The sequence below is a fragment of the Gopherus evgoodei genome, chromosome 3 (assembly GCF_007399415.2).
Source record: "Gopherus evgoodei ecotype Sinaloan lineage chromosome 3, rGopEvg1_v1.p, whole genome shotgun sequence".
Taxonomy (NCBI): Eukaryota; Metazoa; Chordata; order Testudines; family Testudinidae; genus Gopherus; species Gopherus evgoodei.
Window position 1 is genome coordinate 37,799,934 of NC_044324.1, and position 21,879 is coordinate 37,821,812.

Genomic DNA, 21,879 nt, shown 5'->3' on the forward strand with positions numbered 1-21,879 from the left:
TTTTGATTCTGGGTCTGCATGGTCACCTGTGCTGATTGGCGCTCCATGCTGGGCAAACAGGAAATGAAATTCAAAAGTTCGCGGGGCTTTACCTGTCTACCTGGCCAGTGCATCCAAGTTCAGATTGCTTTCCAGAGCGGTCACAATGGTGCACTGTGGGATAGCTCCCGGAGGCCAACACCATCAAATTGCATCCACACTTATCTGAAATGGCAATACTGATTTCAGTGCTACTCCCCTCATCGGGAAGGAGTACAGATATCGATATTAAGAGCCCTTTATATCAAAATAAAGGGCTTCATTGTGTGGATGAGTGCAGCGTTAATTCAGTTTAGCGCTGCTAAATTTGAAATAAACTTATAGTGTAGACCAGGCCTAAGTCGATAAGACAGACAAAGGGTGGAAGAGGAAATGGGGTGAAGTGACTTGCTCAAATTGATAAACAGATCAGTTGTGGAGTCAGGAATAAAACCTAGGTCACCATACCACACTGCCTCACAGGCCATATGTGCAGTGATCCATCCCTCATTACGTTAAAGGGATGGGGGTGCTCAACATACACCTAGTGCCTGCCTATACAAGACAGCATTGCTACAGTCTACACCAGCTTTAGCTCCATGTTCCAAAGGACAGTCCGAAGCATCAGGCTCTACCCAAAGATGGCATGTTGAGTTTCAAAGGGGATTTGAGATAATCATGGAGGGAAGGGAAGAGGAAGCTGAAGGGAAAAGTCAAGACTCGCAGATGGAAGCTGGACTGAAGAACTCAGAGGGGAAACTGCTGGGGAAGGAAAGTGGCCAGTAGACACATCTGACTACGAGAACCAGGCAGAGGAAAAGACTGGCTAGTGAAGGACAAAGAGCTCAGGAACAGGTTTGCTGAAAATGAAGGAGGGGCACAGTAGGCAGTAGCTGAAGGTGGGAAGGCACGAGAGAAGAGCAGCTAGTCCTTAAGAAGAGGGGAAGAGTCAGTGGAGGTACCCAGAGTTCAGAGCCCCAGGAGAATACAGAATGACTCTCAGGAGACTGTAAAGGAGAATAAAAGACTAGCGGACTTGCAGCCAGAAAGAACAGGAGGAAGGCCAGAAAATTACACCAACACCAGTAGAAGAGGCAGGTCTGTGTGATTGGTGACTCTCTACTAAGAAGCACAGACAAGCCTGTCACCAGAGCTGATCTGGTGAACAGAAGAGTGAAGAGCTAAGATATGGGGGACCTGAGGCTGAAGAGGATCCTAATGGGAGCAGGAAATAATCCACTGATTGTCCTTCATGTTGGAACAAATGATACATCTAGATTCTCACTGGAATGTATCAAGGGAGACTATGCCAGGCTGGGGAAGATGCTTAAGGAAATGGAGACTCAGATTATCTTTAGTGGGTTCTACCTGTCCCTACAGGGGGAGAATGAAGGAGAGAAGATTATGATGACCAACAGAAGGCTCAGGCAGTGGTGCTATAAGGAGGACTTTGGGATGTTGGACCACTGGGAGGCATTCATGGATAGAGGACAATTCTCGTGGGATGACCTCCACCTGAGTAGGGAGGAAAACAGCCTTCTGGGATGGAGGTTGGCACAACTGATTAAAAGAGCCTTAAACTAGGAACTCAGCAGAGGTGCTCATGTAACCACCTGCCCTGATTCTAACACTGAGTGGGAGAAAAATCAGGAAAGAGGATACAGGAATGGAAAAAGAAACAGCAGTGGGTAGGAGAATGGCTAATGTGGTGCAGCGATTTGAATTTGGTCTCCTGCCCAGGAGATTGCCCTAATCACTAGGGTAGTCTCACTTTCTCAAGCTGAAGCTGTTCCACTGTGTTTAAATACTATGCATTGGGCTAGAAAGTGAATGAGTTTACAGCCAACCATTTGCTACTGTAACCCACAGAGAGGGATCTGTGACAAACACTCACCAGTAGGTTAAACTAATTCTTGTTTGTTAGAAAGAAAGAAAGAAAGAAAGAAAGAAAGAAAGAAAGAAAGAAAGAAAGAAAGAAAGAAAGAAATCATTCAGGATTTGCCAAACACTATTGCATTTCTTTACCACCTCTGTTTTAATGACGCTGCCCAGTATATTCCTGGCAGGAAATGCCAAACAAATGGTTGACTATATAAGGAAAATCGAAGATATAATGCAAGCCCTTAAGAAAACACAGAGCTGAAATTTTTTTCATTCCAATATAGCTAGTACTTAATGGCCTCTTTTCAGATTATGCATGGTATCACTGCATATTTAATATAATCATTTGGAGAAAATGCAAGTTTGAAAAACTTGTGAAATAGATTTTATGACTAAAAACCCAAGATACAGAGATTGCATTTACAGAAAGTTGATTTTGATTCATATTTTTGAACTGTTTTCAAAGCTTGTTTTATGTTTGTACGTCATGAGTTCCCTGCATCCATAGTCCTGGATCTATCCCAAAAGTCCTGAACTGTTGAAAGCTTGTAGTAGGTGTTAAACAGCACATCATTTCCTCTTGATGCATGCAGGGTAATTCTAAATCTTATTAGCTCCTTTTGCCAATGCAATTTTTCCCTGTGAGTGTGAGCATTTGACAGTGGTCATACATCACCCAGATACCTGTCCATGCATTACATATTTTATTTATAAAGGATGAGTAAGACTTGAATATTACAACCCTCTGAAAAGTTTAAATTAACTAATCAAATGGAGGGAATTGCACAGGAAATACTATTTACACAGAATAAAACAAAACTAAAAAGCAAGTTCTTACTCCAAAAGAAGCACAATGAAATATACAAGCATATCACTTTCTACCAAAAACAATTGTGTAAACATTAACCTAAATCTCTCCCAATCACTTAATTTATTTTTATTCCCTGAAAATAAATCTAAGTCAGCTCTTTGGCACAGATTATTAGTGTCTTAGTTACAGAACCTCAAATGTGTTATAGCCACTTAATGCTGCTCCACCAGCACAAAAAGGTCGTACAGTTGGCATAGCCAGTCAAGAGAGGATTAACATATTATGAAGGGTTTTCTGGTGACTTTTGTGCCACCTTTCATGCCTACACCTAGGCCAAGCCAAGGATCAGAGCCACTGTCTCTATAAGGATAAACGAAGTTCTGGGATTGCAGCTTCGCTGAGTATGTCTATAAATATAACCAGGTGTTTTCAGCATGCACTCTACATTTTAACAGTCCAGAGTGCAAAATACTATACTGCATGATGCATTTTCTAAACATCCTCTTAGATTTCTACATATACTCAGCAAAGAGGCCACCTGACTGCCCAGCTCTTTTGAAGTGCGTTAGCAAAAAGCATTCTGGGAGGGTATTCTGAAATTGGACTTCAGTGCTATATGCATCTCCTGTTTGAATTCCCTGGTGGCCAGATTTGAAGTCTTAAGCCAGTGCAACAAATTCATCTGTAACTGGAAGCACCAGTTCATTAGCTCAAAATTATTTATCTCAAAGTTTGGTTGCTGTTAATCTTCCCCTTAATCTCTTTGGGACTTTGTCCCAGATAGTGAAGTGTTCTGGAATAAATGTCTACATCTCCTTCTTTCGTAAGTCTACTTTCAAAGTGCTCTTTTCTGACCAACCAAACACAGGCACCTTAATTACACCTCCCTTTCGAAAATCCTATATGATAAAATTATTCAGTGTGACACTCACACCATACTTATGGTCGCAACCAGTTCCCATTACATTAAAAAATATATTTTACACCTCTAGGTATAAAAGCCTTTCTGTATCAATCAGTAGCAATGGATTATCAGAATGTAAAATTTCCTGTAAAATCCGAAATTTGGTCTGATGTCTTGTGCTGACTTCTAGATAAATAAGACTGAAAAAGAACAAAGTCTACTTCTAAATGTACATTCTCTATTTCTCTAAATTTACATTCCCTAATTGTACAAAACTTTTCTAAACATCTTAATTTTGAAACATTTTGTGTGCTTTCTGTTTTGACAGACGAAATGTGATCTCTCTTCTTATCCAGAAATGTTTCCACCATGTGAAGTAGAAAGTCAGTACCTCTTTCCCCGGTATCGGGAATTACTTCTACTGGGTAATTAAATTAGAAGAGTCATTTCCAATGCTTGGTGATATAAACATACATTAGTTGATTAAATATAATTTTAATAAAAATATTTAAAAATTACTCAGCTGATGGCTACTCAGGAAACATGTGCTGGAATGTTTCAGAGCACAGAGCCTCTCAAATGCACAAATGCCTTTTTTATTTTTTGACCGGTGAGAACTCAGCCTCTTGTACTACCCCTTCTCATTAGCCAGTTCAGGAAGCCTGCTCATTTTCTATCAAATATGTCGTCCAGTCAGAAAGAAAAGTGGTCTGTCCTCTTTGGCGTTGGCAGTTTGGAATTCATCCCTCAGTCGGAACTGCCATTCATCTTCTAGTTCTAGCCGGACAACAGTCTGGCGAAGAGAATTGCGGTCTTGGCAAATAACACACAAGGTGGCACCTACATGAATGGTTAAAACAAACAAGTATGAGTGTTTTGTTTTATTCTCTAAATCATCAACCTGGTCCTCTCAATTGTCTTCAGTGGGAGGTCTACGCCTGGAAGACAGGGGAAGGATGGTTCAGTGCTTAGGGTGCTAGTCTAAGACTGGGGAAACCCTGGTTCAGTTCCCTGCTCTATCAGAGACTTCCTGTGTGACCTCAGGCAACTTACTTGTCCTCTCAGTTCCCCATCTTTAAGATGGTGATAACAATACTTCTGTACCTCAGGGATGTTGTGAGGATAAATATATTAAAGATTATAAAGTGCTTAGATATTATGATAATGAGATCCATCTAGTACTTAAGATAGATCACGATCAAGCCTTAGGACTGGTCTTCACTGCAGGGAGATCAACGCTGCTGCAATCGATGTAGCAGGGATTGATTTAGCAGGTCTAGTGAAGACCCACTAAATCAATGGCAGAGCATTCTCTGGTCAACCCTGGTACTCCAGTTCTCTGAGAAGAGTAAGGGCAGTCGACTGAAGAGCATCTCCATCGACGCAGCGCAGTGAAGACACTAGGATTAGCCGACCTAAGCTACGTCGACGCCAGGTATGTTATTTCCGTAGCTGGAGTAGCGTAACTTAGGTCGACTTACCCCCGTAGTGAAGACAAGCCTTTACATTTGTGACAGTTCCATGGGCCAGATTTTGATATCCTTATTCACACTAAGAAGTACCTTACTGATTGCAGTGGGACTACAGGGTCCTAATTCAGCAAAGCACCTAAATTTTAAGAGAGATTGAAGAGGCTGGATACTTAAGCATGTGCTTAAATGCTATGTTGAGCAGGAATGGACTTAAGAATGTACTTAAAATTAAAACTAAGCACGAGCTTAAGTTCTTTGCTGAACTGCAGACTATGTTACTACTCAGTGTAAGGCTGGAAGAATCTAAACCTATATCAATATATGCCATTTGAAGCCAAAATCCTAAATAAGCAATCATTGACAATCAGAGTCCAGACACCCTGGGGGGAAAAGGTCTAATCCTCAAAGAATAAGTAACTGAATCAATGGATTCTATACAATATTACTGTACTATAGAAGTATATGGAGTAAAATCTCAAACGAAACCTAGTGAAATGCCGGTCATGATCTATATGCAGAGAGTGTGTAAACAGGTATGTATGTGTGCTGGAAATACATTCTAGAATATATTTTTGGGGCAGACATGATAAAAGGAATGTCCAAGACAAAGCAATATTGTTTTGTGTGTGTCTCCAGTGTCAACTGAGGAAGATGAGGACAGAGCCAATGAAAGTTACATTTACACACAAGCCAACAGAGGGAAGGGATGTAGGCAGGAAAGGACAAACAGCAGGGGAGAAGAACTTTATCGGAGGATACCCTTCAGAATGATACATTTCAAAGTTTTACTGGAATATAAAATGAAGGAAAGTGAACCCCTTCGTTATCTATCACTTAAGGGAAAAAGAGGGACAGAACCCTCTGATTCTGTGAACACTGGATCTTCCTGCCAGAAGGGCTGGTGATGGAAACTTAACTAACCTTCACTACTAAAGTTTCCATCTCTAGACCTGTGCCTCCAGGTCAAGATTAAGGCTTTGTCCATGCTACAGAATTCAGTCTTCAGTAGCCAACCACCATTTCAGTGGTGAAACCACTATACTCCATCTCTTGTATCAGTCTAGCATACCCCTGCTTGAAACGGGGTTAAGCTGTACTGTACTGATCCAAATGGTAGTTTATAACAGCTTTGCCCGTTTACAGATCTGCAACAATGTAGCTACGCCAGGCCACTGATGGCTGTAATTGGGACAAATCCCCAGAGTAGATAAGGCCTACAACACAGTGCCAGCGTAGCATGGGAGATGCTGGCAATACAATTGCTCGTTTGTAGATAGAGGACATCAGTCTCCAGTGCTGTCAGTCTGGAACCTTGAAGACTAAATTGATTCATTTGATTATTATTTGTTATTAATATTAAACAACCCATCCTTTTTCCCCAAGATCTACTGAGTAGAATCTTATGGGTAAGGTTTTGAAAATTAGAGGTGCACAACTGCCTATTGCATATACACAAATACCCAATCTGCAAACATGCACAGAGTATTTATGAGTATACATTAGGCAACTCAATAGTATGTATGCACCAATGCCTGACTAATTTCAAAAATCTATAGAACTGATAATACATGTATGAGGATGTAGGTATTAATCTGCTGTAGTGCTGGACTGGTGTGATCCCCATGGGGAGAGATGGACCTGGATGATGTACAAAGGCAAAACATTATTTAGTTTCTGCCCAACGGTGGATTTGGCAACCTCAAACCAGACAGACACTGCAATTTGTAATAATTCTGCAGCTCACCTTTCAGGAAGTGAAACTTTTTCAAAAAGCTAGCTACAACGAAGGAGTCACAGAGGTAAAGCAGGAGTCCACTAAACATCAAACCACAGCAACTGATGTTCAGAGAGTGAGGTCGGGAACTCACGTAGCAAACTGCAATCTGATTGGAGGAAAGAGGAATCAGAAATTAATTTTCCTCAGACTTCAAAGTAGTGTTGCTTCACAGGGCTTTGCACAAAGGTGTGAATGCCTGCACCAGTTTAAAGTTTAGCAATCCTTCCTAATTATAGGAATGGTCTTTGTGATCAACCATTTGTGAGCATCCCTACTGCCCCCAAATAAAAATCCCTCCTCTGGAAAAAAAAGTGCTCTATAAAGAGCTAGGTAAACCTGGCAGGATTTACACGCCTCAACAACTGTCTCTCCCCTTAAAAACAAATCTGAGACATGCCTTGCACATTTGTACACACACATACAAACACACACACAGCTGTATGGTCCAATACAGCAAACACTTATGGAGGTTCATAATTGTACTCAAGTGTCAATGGAACCACTTATGTGAGTAAAGTTATGAATGTCCATAAGTGTATACAGGATTGGGTCCTAAGGTTTTCCCTAGAGACTGGAAGACTTTCGCTTTCCAAACCTCTCTGCTCACTCAGACTTCTCAGGCCAGTTAAGAACCTTGGCGATTCACTGAGATGTTTAAAGGTTTATTGTTCTTCCCCAATAAAGAAATTTCCCACATAGGACTTTGTGTCCAGAGTACTTCAGCTTATCAGAAGTCAGCCAGAAAGGAACTTTAAGGACTTAGACCATTTGGGGGTAGAATGAGTTGTGAAGTCTGTTACACAGCTGACTCAGGGAGGAAGACAAATTGACAGGTCTACCGAGTTTTAATCTTATGTAGTTTTCCAGTTGGATGGGAAGGCAAAAACAAACAAATCAAAACACTACCAAAAAACCTGCTAGCATCATTCATACTTGATTTGCATTTGAGTCCAAATATGTATCTTGGTTTTAGAGAGGGACATGGTCTGAGCTCAAGACTGGGAGCCAGGAACTCCTCAGTTCTAATCTGAGCTCTTGTGTGGAGCATTCACTTCTTGGCTTCAATTTCCCCATTAATAAATTAGAGCTAACAAAATGTGTACAGTAGCTTACAGGGATGTTCTGAGGACTGGTCCATGTTTGTAAAATGCTTTGTAGGAGGAAAGAGCTATATAAATGGCCAAGTTATTATATGAAGTTGAGGAAACACTTACGGAAAAAAGTTTTGGAGGCGCTGGTAACTGAGACCTGAATAGAAAGCACAGTCTAAATTACTATAACTATTCCTTACTATAACTGTAGGATTGTTCTCTGTGTACTTTATTTTTAGTGTGCATAGTCATTCATAGCTTCTAATCATTCATTTTCTTTTTTGTAACTTACAAATTGATTTTTTAAATATCACAACAATCTATATTATACAGTTCAGAAGCCATGTAAAAATCCCAAAGGAATATATCAGAGAACTTGTATAACACTTGGGTTAAATATGGGCTGGCTTAAACTGCAGAGCTACTTGAAGATCATTTTGTTCAGTACCTGCGGTCCTAAGTTAAGGTAACAGTCCACAGATAGCACTGGATGGCTATAATTCTTCAGTGAAAGAGGAAAGAAGCGATGGCTGTGGTACTGGAGATATTTTTCAAGCAGCAGCTGAGCAGGTGCTGCCAAGAAGGTGTGCTTGCTATCAGGAGCACAGATATACTGAGCAGGTGCGGTTGAGACTGGAGTTTCAGAAACCTACATGGAAAAACATTGTGATATTGATAAATCCTGATCAGCCAAACCCCAATCATCTGAATTTGGGGTTGTACAAAATGCATCTCTGTCCCAAAAATCCAAAATGCATATAGCAACCAAAAATAGGTTATCCAAAACTCCTATTATCCAACGGTTTCAGATATGCATGGAAAATTGGAGTTTAATTATAGTTAAATAGCATTTTGGATTCTGCTTTGACTCCAAAAGTTCTTCCTGAACATGAAATGGTGTAAGGAGGAGTTATTAAATAATACTTTACAACAGTTCTACATCAAATTCACAGTAAAAGTCTTTCTTGTTTGAATAAAAAAGTATGTGGTTTAAGACATTACACAGGAAGATGACACAGGAAACAGTCAGGGTACATTTATGCCATGGGAATTGTGGGTTCCAGGAGTTTCATGTTAAAAAAAAAAAATCTAATGGCACACATGTCCCATCTCTGGCAATAGAATGTACACTAACAAACCTCACTCTCTACATTAAAGGTTAAAGACAGCACAAACAAATAACTAACAAGAATGAAAGATAAATATCAACTTTTACCTTAGACTTAATGTGGAAGGACCTCTGTCCTCCTACTGCAATTTGCTTCTTCATGACACTGAAGCGATTGAACCGACAGATCAGAAGACCGGCACTGTGGGCACGCAGGTTGAAATCAACATCATCGCATGTAAATCTAGCAGGAGCGGAAACCACAGCTATTAATAAACACTGCTTGTTATTGAACATTAGCAGACAATCCAGATTGTACAAGTAGAAAGGAGTATGATCCCACCACAAATAAGGGCAATATAGAGGTTTCAACTGACTTCAAAGGACATGGATTAGGGCCTAGATGAGACACATGGAGGTACAGGTCTCTGACCATATATTTCTCCTCTGTAACAAGGAGCATGTAACTGTTGAAATTTTCAACATCCCTCTGTAGAAATGCTATCAGTCTACATCAATGAGATCAAGCATTTAAAAGCCACTTCTTCACTTCTTCATCCAACAGCACTGCAAAAAGCCACAATTAAGCAATATGGGCCAAATTCATTCATGTTTTAAGATTTCATTGTGTTGAATTTGGCCCATTTCAAATTAGAGATGAAACTTAATGGAAACTATCAATCCTGGTCTGAATTCAGACCAGAGTTAGCATCTCAAGCTTCTACAATGGGCCATGCCCATGTACCCTCATCTTTGGGTAATCTGGATTCTATTCCTGATTGTAAATATACATGTTCTACAAGAGAACTGGAATGACTTTTAGAAGCATGAGAATCTGATCTAGGATTTGGATCTGTGCTTTTGGATTCACACATCTCTTCTCAGAAGTCAGAAAATCCCTATGTAACAATCATTTCGTAAAACAAACAGTTACTACATTCACCAAACCAGCAAAATAAAGATTACAGGAGGACTGGTTCTATTTAGGGCTCAGTGAGTAATCTGCCATTTAAAGCTATCAGTTTTTAAAATTATGGCTCTGTTGATAGATACTCTGCTGATTGATACTCACATGTGTCTTTGCTATCTCTGGCTGACTGTGTCTCTTTTTGATTCAAAATGCCATGTTTTCTCACCACCAATTCATCCTTGGAATGTCACACAATATTGCGCAAGCCTTAACAGAGAGCTGCATGCAGAACTACCCGTGAGTCACCAGTGATTAAACACCCACAGGTTAAGTATTGCTGTATAAACTGGCATAAAATCTTATTCTTGACATTTTTGCATCACTCTATGCATTAATATTACTTTGCTTTATTGCATTGGTGGGTCTGGTACTATTCAACATTTTAATTAACAACTTAGATAATGGAGAGCTGATGACATCAAGCTGAGGTTGATTGAAAGCACTTTGAAAGACAGGATTAGAATTAAAAACAACCTTGACAAATTAGAGAATTGGTCTGAAATCAACAAGATAAATTTCAATAAAGACAAGCATGGAAGTACTAACATTTAGGAAGGAAAAAAAATCAAATGCACAACTACAAAATGGGGAAAAAACAGCTAGGTTGTAATACTGTCGAAAAGGATCTGAAGGTCATAAATTGAATATGAACCAACAATATGATGCAGTTGCTAATATCATTCTGGGAGTGTCTTATGGAAGACAGTGGAGATAATTATCCCACTCTACTCAGCACTGGTAAGGCCTCGGAGTACTGTGTCCAATACTGGGCCCTACACTTAAGGAAAGATGTGGATAAACTGGAGAAAGTCCAGAGGAAAGCAACAAATGATAAAAGGTTTAGAGAAGCTGACCTGTGTGGAAAGGTTAATAAAACTAGGCATGTTTAGTCCTGAGAAACAAAGACTGAGGGGAGACCTGATAACAATTTTCAAATATGTTAAGGGCTGTTATAAAGAGGACGGTGACCAATTATTCTCCATGTCCACCGAGGTAGGACAAGAAGTAATGGGCTTAATCAGCAGCAAGGGAGATTTAGGTTCGATATTAGGGGAAATGTTCTAACTATAAGAGTAGTTAAGCTCTGAAATAGGCTTCCAAGGGCAGTTGTGTAATTCCCATCACTGGAGGTTTTTAAGAACCCCTATCAGGGATGATCTAGGTTTACTTGGTCCTGTCTAACTGGGGGGTGGGAGTGGGGGTGGGTCAGATGACTTATTGAGGTCTCTTCCAGCTCTACATTCAATTCTATAATTATTGTTTTATTAGATTAGCACTCAGCTTTCTATTCAAAAACGGCCTCAAATGGTAATACTGTCTGAAAACGTACTATGCCCCCATAGACTAAACAGACTTAGAACACTGGATACAGGAGATACACGTGGCTATGTTTCTAGTGCTCTTGAAAAGTGCCAGTGACAGACTTCAAGATTTAAGTCACCTGTTTATCCACAGAATAGTTAAAGCAGAGATGCTTCCTCACAAATATGCCTCAATCTAGATTTGGAAAGATCACTTGTAGAGGTGACAGTCTCTTATCCTATTCAGCCCTGTGCCCCTCTGACAATTAGTGGCAAAAGCTGTGGTGGTTTTGTGATGTGAACACTTGTTCCCTAGGAACCGAGTTCACTATTTCACATGGGATAATATACAACTGTCAAGTGGTATCTATAGTGAATGGAGCTTTAAGAACCACAGTGACTACGCTTGGCACCTTTAAGGTCTGGAACATTCTGTGTGGCTCAGTTAAAAAAATGGGTAGCAGAAGGTGGGTTTGAGATTGAACCCAAAAATGGAGTGGGCTGGATGCAGCTTCTCCCTAAAGGCCCCCCATCAATGTTAGAGGGATTTGTTTTTGTTGTTTTTCTTTCTTATTATTGTTCTCAACCAATTAAACTTATTGTTATTAATTAAAGAGTATGCCTAGCTTACGTGGAGAGAGATAACAGTCTTTTTTAGCCACTTCTTAGGGCTGGTTTACACTACGGGGGAAAATTGATCTCAGATACGCAACTTCAGCTATGTGAATAACGTAGTTGAAGTTGAAGTATCTAAGATCGAATTACTCACTGTCCTCACAGCGCGGGATCGATGTCCGAGGCTCCCCATGTCGACTCCGCAACTCCGTTTGGGTTGGTGGAGTTCCGGAATCGATATAAGCACGTTCGGGGATCGATATATCATGTCTAGATGAGACGCGATATATCGATCCTCGAGCACTCGATTGCTACCCGCCGATACGGTGGGTAGTGAAGACGTAGCCTTACCTAGGCTGGATTGGAACCAGCAACTTAGATGTAAAATTTATCTCTATTCTAATAGCAGTCTCCTGAGAAATCCAGCTCGCGTGATAGAGAGCTTAGCGGGAGTGAATGCTGCATGATTTGGTCCTTGCTCTACACTAGAGGCGCCCACGGATTCACTCACCTGTTCTGGTTATACTGGACATTCTGAGTCAGATCCACATTCAGCATGATGAAGTCGTGTACATGGCAACAGGAGAATGGTTCCCTGATCTCACCACTATTTGTTTTACTAGACCATTTCCTCATCCCAATCAAGGCATACTGAGTGACATTAGGGGTTGCTTCAATGTGTTGCAGAATTTGCTTCAAGGAAACATTCCTTTCAGTCCATGTATATTCACTACAAAAGGTTGGGAAAAAATGTTTCAGATTCAAAGTGTACAAAAAATAATCAGCATCCAGTTCATATGAGCAGGATCTTACAATAGTTATAAATATGAGCATATTAAACAGGCAGCAGTGATGCTAGACCTACTGCCTCATCTTCAGTTCTAATCACAATCTGAAACTACCTAAAGCTCATTTAGCTTGGGCTGACATTATAGGTTTGAAACTCAGCCTGGATTTCTCAATATGCTCATTAAGGTTTGTAAATGTTTGACGTTAACCTAACTCTTGCTCCAAGAGATCCTAAGAAGATATGTTTACCACTAGCCCATTACAAAACCACGTGGAATTTTTCAGTTTTGACTGAGCTTTGCTTTTGTTTTGAGATTTGACATAAAATCAAATATACAAATTGAAACAGAAAAAAAGATTTCTCCAAATCCCTGCATAGCAAAGCTGCTGAATTTAGCACAGCTCTGGTAATAAATAAAACTGGCCCAATCAAGTACTGTTTAAAAAAGCAAAGAGACTTATTTTATCATTTGCAAACTGAAATAAAGTAGAAATCACATAGGCTGGGACTATCAAAGGAGCCAAAGAGAGGTACTGTAGGTGGCCAACTCCCCCTGAATTTTCATTAACTCCCTTAGTTCCTTCAAAAATCTTACTCAGAATGCCACCCATGTGCCTCAACTGCTGAGTGAACTTGATGGGGGTAGCAGCAAATGGGACAGACCCGGCAGCAAGACACACTAGGTACCTCCTCCCCCGTGGTAGTCTCTGGCACCCACTGATCAGTCGGGGGGAGGATGCTGTGTGGCCTACATCCCCCAGCTTCAGCACCATGTGAAGTCTCTTTTGGCTCTGTTCCACCCTACCCACAGAACTAGGAATGGGAATCCAGCCAGCAGATGCCGTGGATCTAGCCCAAAGATGGGAAAACTGCAGCCCACGGGCCACATCTGGCCCGCGGGACCCTCCTGCCTAGCCTGAGCTCCTGGCCCAGGAGGCTAGCCCCCGGCCTCTCCCCCATTGTTCCCCTTCCCTCGCAGCCTCAGCTCACCCTGCCACTGGTGCAATCCTCTGGGCAGCAGGGCTGCGAGCTCCTGGGGCAGCACAGCTGCAGAGCCGCAGCTTGGCCTGGTGCTCTGTGCTGTGCAGTAGTGTGGCTGGCTCCAACTGGGCAGCACGGCTGCCTGTCCTGGTGCTCTGGGCAGTGCAACTGTAACGCCACCAGCCACCGGTGCTCCAGGCAGCGCAGTAAGGGGGCAGGGAGCAGGGGGTGGTGGATAGAAGGCAGAGGTGTTCAGGGTGGTGGTCAGGGGGCAGGAGTGTGGATGGAGCAGGAGTCCCGGGGGGCGCCGTCAGGGGGAGAGAAGCAGGGGGGGTTAGATAGGGGGTGGGGCCAGGCCACGCCTGGCTGTTTGGGGACACACAGCCTCCCCTAACCGGCCCTCCATACAATTCTGGAAACCGGATGCGGCCTTCAGGCCAAAAAGTTTGCCCACCCTTGATCTAGCCGTTTGGCCACTGGGGGTTAGAGAGGATTTTTTATCCCATAGGGCCAATCGGCAGAGGACAAGGGAGTTCTTCACCTTCTCAGCATCTTTGAGACACAGTAGGTTAAGTAGTAGGGCTGTCAAGCCATTAAAAAAATTAATGGTGCGATTCCATTTATTTAAATATTTTTGGATGTTTTCTACATTTTCAAATATACTGATTTCAATTACAACATAGAATACAAAGTGTAAAGTGCTCACTTTATATTTATTTTTGAATACAAGTATTTGCAGTGTAAAAAACCAAAAGAAATAGTATTTTTCAATTCACCTAAAACAAGTACTGTAGTGCAGTCTCTTTATCATGAAAGTTGAACTTACAAATGTAGAATTATGTACAAGAAAAACTGCATTCAAAAATAAAACAATGTAAAATTTTAAAGCCTGCAGTCCCCTCAGTCATACTTCTTGTTCAGCCAATCACTTAGGCAAACAGGTTTGTTTACATTTGCAGGAGATAATGCTCCCATTTCTTGCTTACAATGTCATCTGAAAGTGAGAACAGGCATTCTCATGGCACTGTTCTAGCCAGTGTCACAAGATATTTATATGCCAGATGCGCTAAAAATTCATATGTCCCTTCATGCTTCAACTCCCATTCCAGGGAACATGCATTCATGCTGATGACGGGTTCGGCTTGATAACAATCCAAAGCAGTATGGACTGATGCATGTTCACTTTCATCATCTGAGTCAGATGCCACCAGCAGAAGGTTGATTTTCTTTTTTGGTGGTTAAGGTTCTGTAGTTTCCATAATGGAGTATGGCTCTTTTAAGACTTCTGAAAGCATGCTCTTCACCTCATCCCTCTTAGATTCAGGAAGGCACTTCAGATTCTTAAACTTTGGGTCAAGTGCTGTAGCTAACTTCAGAAATCTCACATTGGAACCTTCTTTGTATTTTGTCAAATCTGCAGTGAAAGTGTTCTTAAAATGAACATGTGCTGAGTCATCATCCAAGACTGCTATAACATGAAATATATAGCAGAATGTGCGTAAAACAGAGCAGGGGACATATAATTCTCCCCCAAGGAGTTCAGTCGCAAATTTAATTAACGCATTTTTTTTTAACGAGTGTCATCAGCATGGAATTGTGGCCAAAGCATGAAGGGGCATACAAATGTTTAGCATATCTGGCACCTAAATATCTTGCAATTCTGGCTACAAAAGTGCAATGCAAATGCCTGTTCTCACTTTCTGGTGACACTGTAAATAAGAAGAAGGCAGCATTAAGCAAGTCTGAGTGATTGGTGAACAAGACATAGGACTGAGTGGACTTATAGGTGCTGAAGTTTTACATTGTTTTGCTTTTGAGTGCAGTTATGTAACAAAAAAATCCACATTTGTAAGTTGCACTTTCATGACAGATTGCACTACAGCACTTGTATGAGGTGAATTGAAAAATACTATTTCATTTTTATAGTGCAAATATTTGTAATAAAAATATACACTTTGATTTCAATTACAATACAGAATACAATATATATGAACATGTAGAAAAACATCCAAAATATTTAATAAATTTCAATTGATATTCTATTGTTTAACAACGTGATTAAAACTGCAATTAATTGCAATTAATTTTTTGAGTTAATCACGTGAGTTAACTGCAATTAATCAACAGCCCTATTAAGTACGAATGTGCTTAGTCCCTAACTGAGGTAACTGGTTGCATTGTTAATTTGTCTCAACTTGAGACCAGTTTCCAGTGTGGTTAAAAGGATATAGCGCACAGTTCCCAGAGATAAAAGACCTTGGATTTTCCTGATAGGCCATGGGCTCCTGGGGTAGAGGGAGATCCTGAAACCCTTGTGGGCGGAGGCCTAACATCTCCACCCTTCTGCATCCTCTGTCCCCCTCATGGGTGGATGAGGTGGTAGGAATCAGAGAGAGCTGAGTCCCAGGAGGGGTAGTTGAGGAGAGCTTAGCCTCAGTGATGGGTTTTATGGTAGGAGCCCTGTAACCCCTGCACTGGAACCACTTAATGCCTGGTATAGGTGAGCATGGATGATGGGCAGGTAGTGCCCCTCCCCTGTAGTAAAGCTAAATAAAAGTTCTGGCCTGCCACTTAAAATCCATCCATGTGTGCTTGTACTCATTGCACCGCTGTATCTGGATCAACTGTACATGTGACAGCCACCCCTGTACATGTGTTCAGGCCAACACAGCTGGGACTGAACCACAGAACTCCAGAGCCAAAAGCATGAGTCACTCCAGCCGGAACTGAAGTGCTGAGCTGTATGGCTGAAGCTGTAGACTGGGCACTGATGAACGCTAATCTACATGCAGACAAATATATTAAGAAATATTTCTCTGTTGCCAGGCAAATATTATAGCCTACTTGTTACACAGAGTAAAAGCCTTGCTGTTTCCAGGATGTCATTTCAACAAGTTGTGCTCAGAGTTTAAAGTGATCAGCTGAAAAAAATCATGTTCCTTAATTATGGTGTTTTACCTCTTTCTGTCTCCCGAACAATCAATTTCTACCGCATTCCACATAACACAGGAATCATCCGAAATAACAATGAAAGGCCAGATATCCTGGGGTTTAATCCCCAGTTCTTCTTGCCGATTTCGTTCTAGTTCCAGATTATGATAAGACAGCTCTTTTATTAGAAAGTGTGCAGCACCTGAAACCAAAGACAGCATAAACAGAGGAAAATTTTGGGATGGGAGGTGGTGGTGACAGGGGCAGGAGTTGTTTGTTGATAAGTGCCAACCTTTAAAAAGTTCATGGAGCACAGCGTGGCTTGCTCACTCTGAAGGTTGGTGATTAAAGGACTCCAGAGCCAATCTGTCACCATCCCCTACCAAAATGCAACTGAGTTGACAGGTGTGGATGTTGTGTCAGGCTGCTAAGGCCACATGGGACACCACTGAGGAAACTAATAAGATTAGTTTGATTTTTGTGGTGGGAATTTCTGTGATGCCTTTAAACTGCGAGGGACAGATTTATGTCCACTGATACCTCCTGGCACCAGCCACTGCACATGGGGATGGACCCACCTAAGTGATGAAAGTCATAATCCCCTCTTCTGTCTGTTCACCTTGGGGGTCCCACCAGAGCAGACTCTGGGTGCTCCATAAAAACACTTCTGGCAGATACTACCTAAGAAATGCATAGGATCAGTGCATTATTAGGCACTATAGCCACTCCCTATCCCTGGCCAGCACCAAACTCATTTAAGGCTATGTTAATTAGCTATGAGCCCTGCTCAAGTTCCACTGCCTTGAGATGCTGTAGTTCCCCCCACTGACAAATGTCCTGTGGCCAAGGATCCTCGGCTGCATGTTGCACCTGGGAGAAAATGCCCCTGAGTCACATGCCTTCTTCACTAATGTTAGCATTATAGGGTTAAGTATGAATGACTTATCAAGTGTTAATTGATTTTGCATTTACTTGGGGTACAATACACTTCACCACCTATCACAGTAAAGAAGGAGGGTGTGGTTTCTGAAGCACAGAATATATGGTGAGATATACTGTGTTGCAAGAGATCACTTATTACAAACCTCTCGGTGAGGGTGTCTGTACAATAACACGTGTGTTTTACCTTCTTTTTATCCCCCAATACCTACCTACTCCAGCACTGTTGAAAATACTCGGCAGCACTAGCATGATGTGGTTCGGCCAGTATTTTTTATATATGGCCATTTCATACTCTTTGACAACTAGAACATGCAAATGGCTGGCACCATCCATTGCATGATACAGGTTGAAAAGTCCATGTTCATGACGCCCAGTTGTGGGAGTAAAAGTGGGGCTTTTTATGTAATCCTGACTCTGTAAAGTAAATACAAAAATGAAGAATGAGTCTCTGTATTATGCTGAATATTATTTAAACAAAGAAGGCCAGATCTTTAGGTGGTGTAAGTCATCAATGAGCTATGCTGATTTACACCAGATGAGAAACTGGTCTAATATGTAAATAAAAGAGAAATTAGGAATTTTTATAAGAGTTGGAAGAGAACAACTTCTATCAAGTGACAAAGAAAAGGGTCTTGATCACTTGATTGGCTGGTAAGAGAGGGATAGATACGTATAGCCCCAGTTGGGATTGCTAAATCTTGATCTACCAGGGATATAGGATCCTCAGGGTTTGACAGGCTCTGAGGAAGTAAAGAAGTAAATAACAGAAGAATAGAAAGCAACCAAACATTAAGAGAAGTGAAAGAATAACAAGAAAAAGACTAAGATGATAAAACTTTACACAGCTATAGTGACCTACATCCAGTAATCTCATAGTGCTTTGCAAACATGCATTAAATCTTACAGCAGCATACCCTATGAAGTAGGTAAGTAGTTTACAATTTTTATAGATGAAAAAAACACAGAGAAATTAAGTGATTTGCCAAAGGTCTCACGGTAGATCAGAGGCAGGGATGGGAACAGATTCTATGGACACTTGACACCTAGTTCCAATGAAGTAACCACTAGTAAATTGAAGGTGCTTCTGGTGGCACACAGTAAATTGGGATAATTTTGTATTCTCATCAGCTGAAAAACACAACTCTCTCTCAGATAAAAGGCGTTGTGTAACTTCAAGTTTGATTGCAGTCTAGCAGATGTATATTATGCTCCTACCTATCTAGGCATAAGCTGCCAAAAGTGAAGGATGGAGTGTGGATCAATAATTTTTTTGTGAACAGCTTACCTTCTGCACCATAAAATCTTGGCTGCTACTACTATTCCACAAACTGCTCCAGTAGTCTAAAGAGAGTATACTTCATTGAATCAGGCAGAGATTGTTCCGGGCTTGCAGGGGTCATTGTAAAGGCTCATATCAGAGACAAGACAGACTGCTCAGATTGATAACCTCTGCAGCAGTCTTCCCTGAAGCTACCATGAGGTTCTGCACAGTCACCCCAGAGATTCTTTCAAAACTCTCCTTTATGTTATCTGGTGAAACCACTTACGCAGGCCAGGACAGGCAAGCTAGTGATAAATTGCTTCCTCTTACTTAGCCATAGGCTAAACAAAAACATGTACATTTGATTCTCAAAGCTGATACCATCCTCTCTTCAGTGTCTATCCAGAACCCTGAGAACTCCTGATTCACTGCACAACAGTCTCCAATTGTCATAGTCCCAGCTCACAAACAGTGTGTGCCCAGAACCAGCCTTGATTATACGTAAGGCTATTATTATGTCACAGAGGTTGTAGAAGTAACTGAAACAGTGACTTCCAGCAACCTCCATGACACTGGGGACCCCTGCAGCTGACCAGCTGCTGCCAGCAACGGGGGACCCTGCAGCAACCAGCCTCCATGGGGGGGCGGGGGACCCTCTCACAACTGCCCAGCAGGAACTCCCACAATTGACTGTTCGCTGCCAGTGGCAGCAACCCCTGAGCTGTCCTGCAGCTACCACTGGCAGGGGTCCCTCCTGTAGTGGCTCAGCTGCTGTGAGCAGCAAGGCCCCTCCCCGCAGCTCCCAGCCACTGGAGATGGTGGCAGAGGGACCCCAGAGCTGCTCAGTGGCTGTGGGCAGGGGGGCCCTCTTGCAGTTCCCAGGCTTTGGCAGCAGTGGCAGAGGTACACTGGAGCTGCTCAGTGGCCAGAGGCAAAGAGGCCACCCACAGTTCCCAGCCCTGCAGGGCAGTGGGGGGACCCATCCAGCTCTAGCCCCATACGGTGGCAGGGGCACCCCTCCCAGCCACTGGGAAATGGGGTCCCTGCAGCTCCCATCTGCTGCAGGGGGGACAAGGTGCTGCATCCTCCTCCCTCCCTATTTAGTCAGAGCTGTTTTTAGTAAAAGTCAGGGACAGGTCACGGCTTCCATGATTTATTGTTGTTTATTGCCCGTGACCTGTCTATGTTTTTTTTCCTAAAAATATCCACGACAAAATCATAGCCTTAATTATGAGCAAAGCAAGTATTTGATTGGGACCTGGCATTCCAAGCAATTTCTGCAGCTTGTCTTTCTCTTCAGCAAGGGCACCCAAAGAGAAGGAAACAACTCATTGCCAGACCATTCTCACCATCTCCCAGCAGCAGAACCAGTAGTGAGGCCAAAGTATGATCTGACCCTACAAATCTTTAGATCAGCCCTATCTATGCCCCATATGTGAGCATAAATATAGTTATCCATCTACCTTATCTGTGACAAGCGGTAACCTCATACTTTCCAGCTGTCTTCCTGGTTGACTAAAGACAAAATGGTGCTCCTTTGACTTGGGGATGATAAAATGCAGCTGGATCTCCTCTCCGAGCATGGAATAGGAAAAGGCAAAAGCATGCAGGGTGGACTCATAAAGCTGAGGCGGGGGAAAAAGGACAAATTTAATTGTTAGATTCTAACTTTCCTTCCCAAGAGAGCATAGAACAGTCTGTGGACATCACTAAGTCAGCACCAACCAGTAGGAAACCACACATGGCACAGGAATACTTTTTACCTCATAATTCATCTTAATACTAATCAGTGACATCTGGCTCAAGCCCAACATATTCACTAAGCAATTTACACAGCTTCCTGGCCTGAAGCCATCGATTTGCTCTTTGTTTCATCGATGGTAGCAAGGCTTGTGGGCCAACCTCGTTTCTCAGTAACGCTGTGTGCTATACAATAGCTGCAGTGCTTGCATTGCTGATGCCTTTTTCTTCACATTCTAATGAGCAGCAAACTGGGAGGGTTGGTTTGAATAATCAGAGTCCACATGATGTGTATAAAATGTTCTCTGAAACAGTCAGCTTACTACCTTCAGCAACTGCTCTGCCCCAGAGCAAATGTTAATAAACCCTAGGGGAAGGTTTACTGGGAAATCAATGATCATTTATAGTGGTTAGTGTAGAATGTTGACTATAGTACTTCATAGGTCAGCGGGAATGATCCAAGGAACAGTCGTGCAAAGTCCACCGAGTGAAACTGTTGACCTCCATGACCTTTCCTGACCGTACCAGCCATGAATCTGGGTACTCAAAGAATAACAGAAGATATTCACAATGTGCTTTTGTCCTGCACTGCCGCCATTACTGAAAATTAATTATCACTAAGATAAAACATTTCATCTAGACAAAGAACCCAAAACTGCAATGCAATCCACTCACACACACCCCTGTGCCTGGGCAGGACTCCATTGACTTCACTGGGGCTCAGTGCAAGTGCAAAGATCCAACTGCAGTATCAGGGCCAAAATGTATATATCAGTTCTCTATGGAAATGCTTATAGAGCAAATATGCAGCCTGGGTACCAGTACTGATACTATAAAGTATGCACAATGTAATTTACAGATCTGCTACAGATTTACTATCCTAAATAAAAATTAGGCATGATTTACCTGATACCTGGGATTGAAGCCCATATACTGATGGCATTGTTCACAGTGGTGGTATGTATTGTATGCTGCATACTTAGATAATCTCATTCGAGTTGTCTGACGGCGCATATACATGTCCTCCTGTTTTCTGCCCATTGATCTGTCTGTAAATTTAAAAAATTGGACTGTATTCATTTTAAGTATATTCTAGGGCCCATTATATCCCCCCTGTGATGAATAAACTGTTTATGTAATCATCATAAGCCTGCAGGGACAGTGGGAACACCAAACAAAATAGATATTCGGCCTGAGCTTTGGTTTTATTATATATGTGTATCAAAGGTAAGAGAAAATAACTGTAGATTTAAGTGCTTTGTCGTGATGGTTCGGTGCTCATTCAT

The 21,879-nt window shown here is 41.9% G+C and overlaps 1 protein-coding gene across 1 annotated transcript in view; it reads right to left on the reverse strand.

The window, feature by feature from the left end:
* Positions 1-2,597: 2,597 nt before the first annotated feature.
* The window catches only part of GREB1 (growth regulating estrogen receptor binding 1), a 95,459-nt gene continuing 76,177 nt past the window's right edge, over positions 2,598-21,879 (reverse strand). Inside the window, 9 exon segments of the mRNA XM_030554378.1 lie at positions 2,598-4,454; positions 6,831-6,969; positions 8,403-8,603; positions 9,171-9,306; positions 12,460-12,678; positions 16,678-16,852; positions 17,802-18,006; positions 20,317-20,478; positions 21,500-21,642. Coding sequence (XP_030410238.1) covers positions 4,291-4,454; positions 6,831-6,969; positions 8,403-8,603; positions 9,171-9,306; positions 12,460-12,678; positions 16,678-16,852; positions 17,802-18,006; positions 20,317-20,478; positions 21,500-21,642 — 1,544 coding nt within the window. The 3' untranslated portion in view covers positions 2,598-4,290.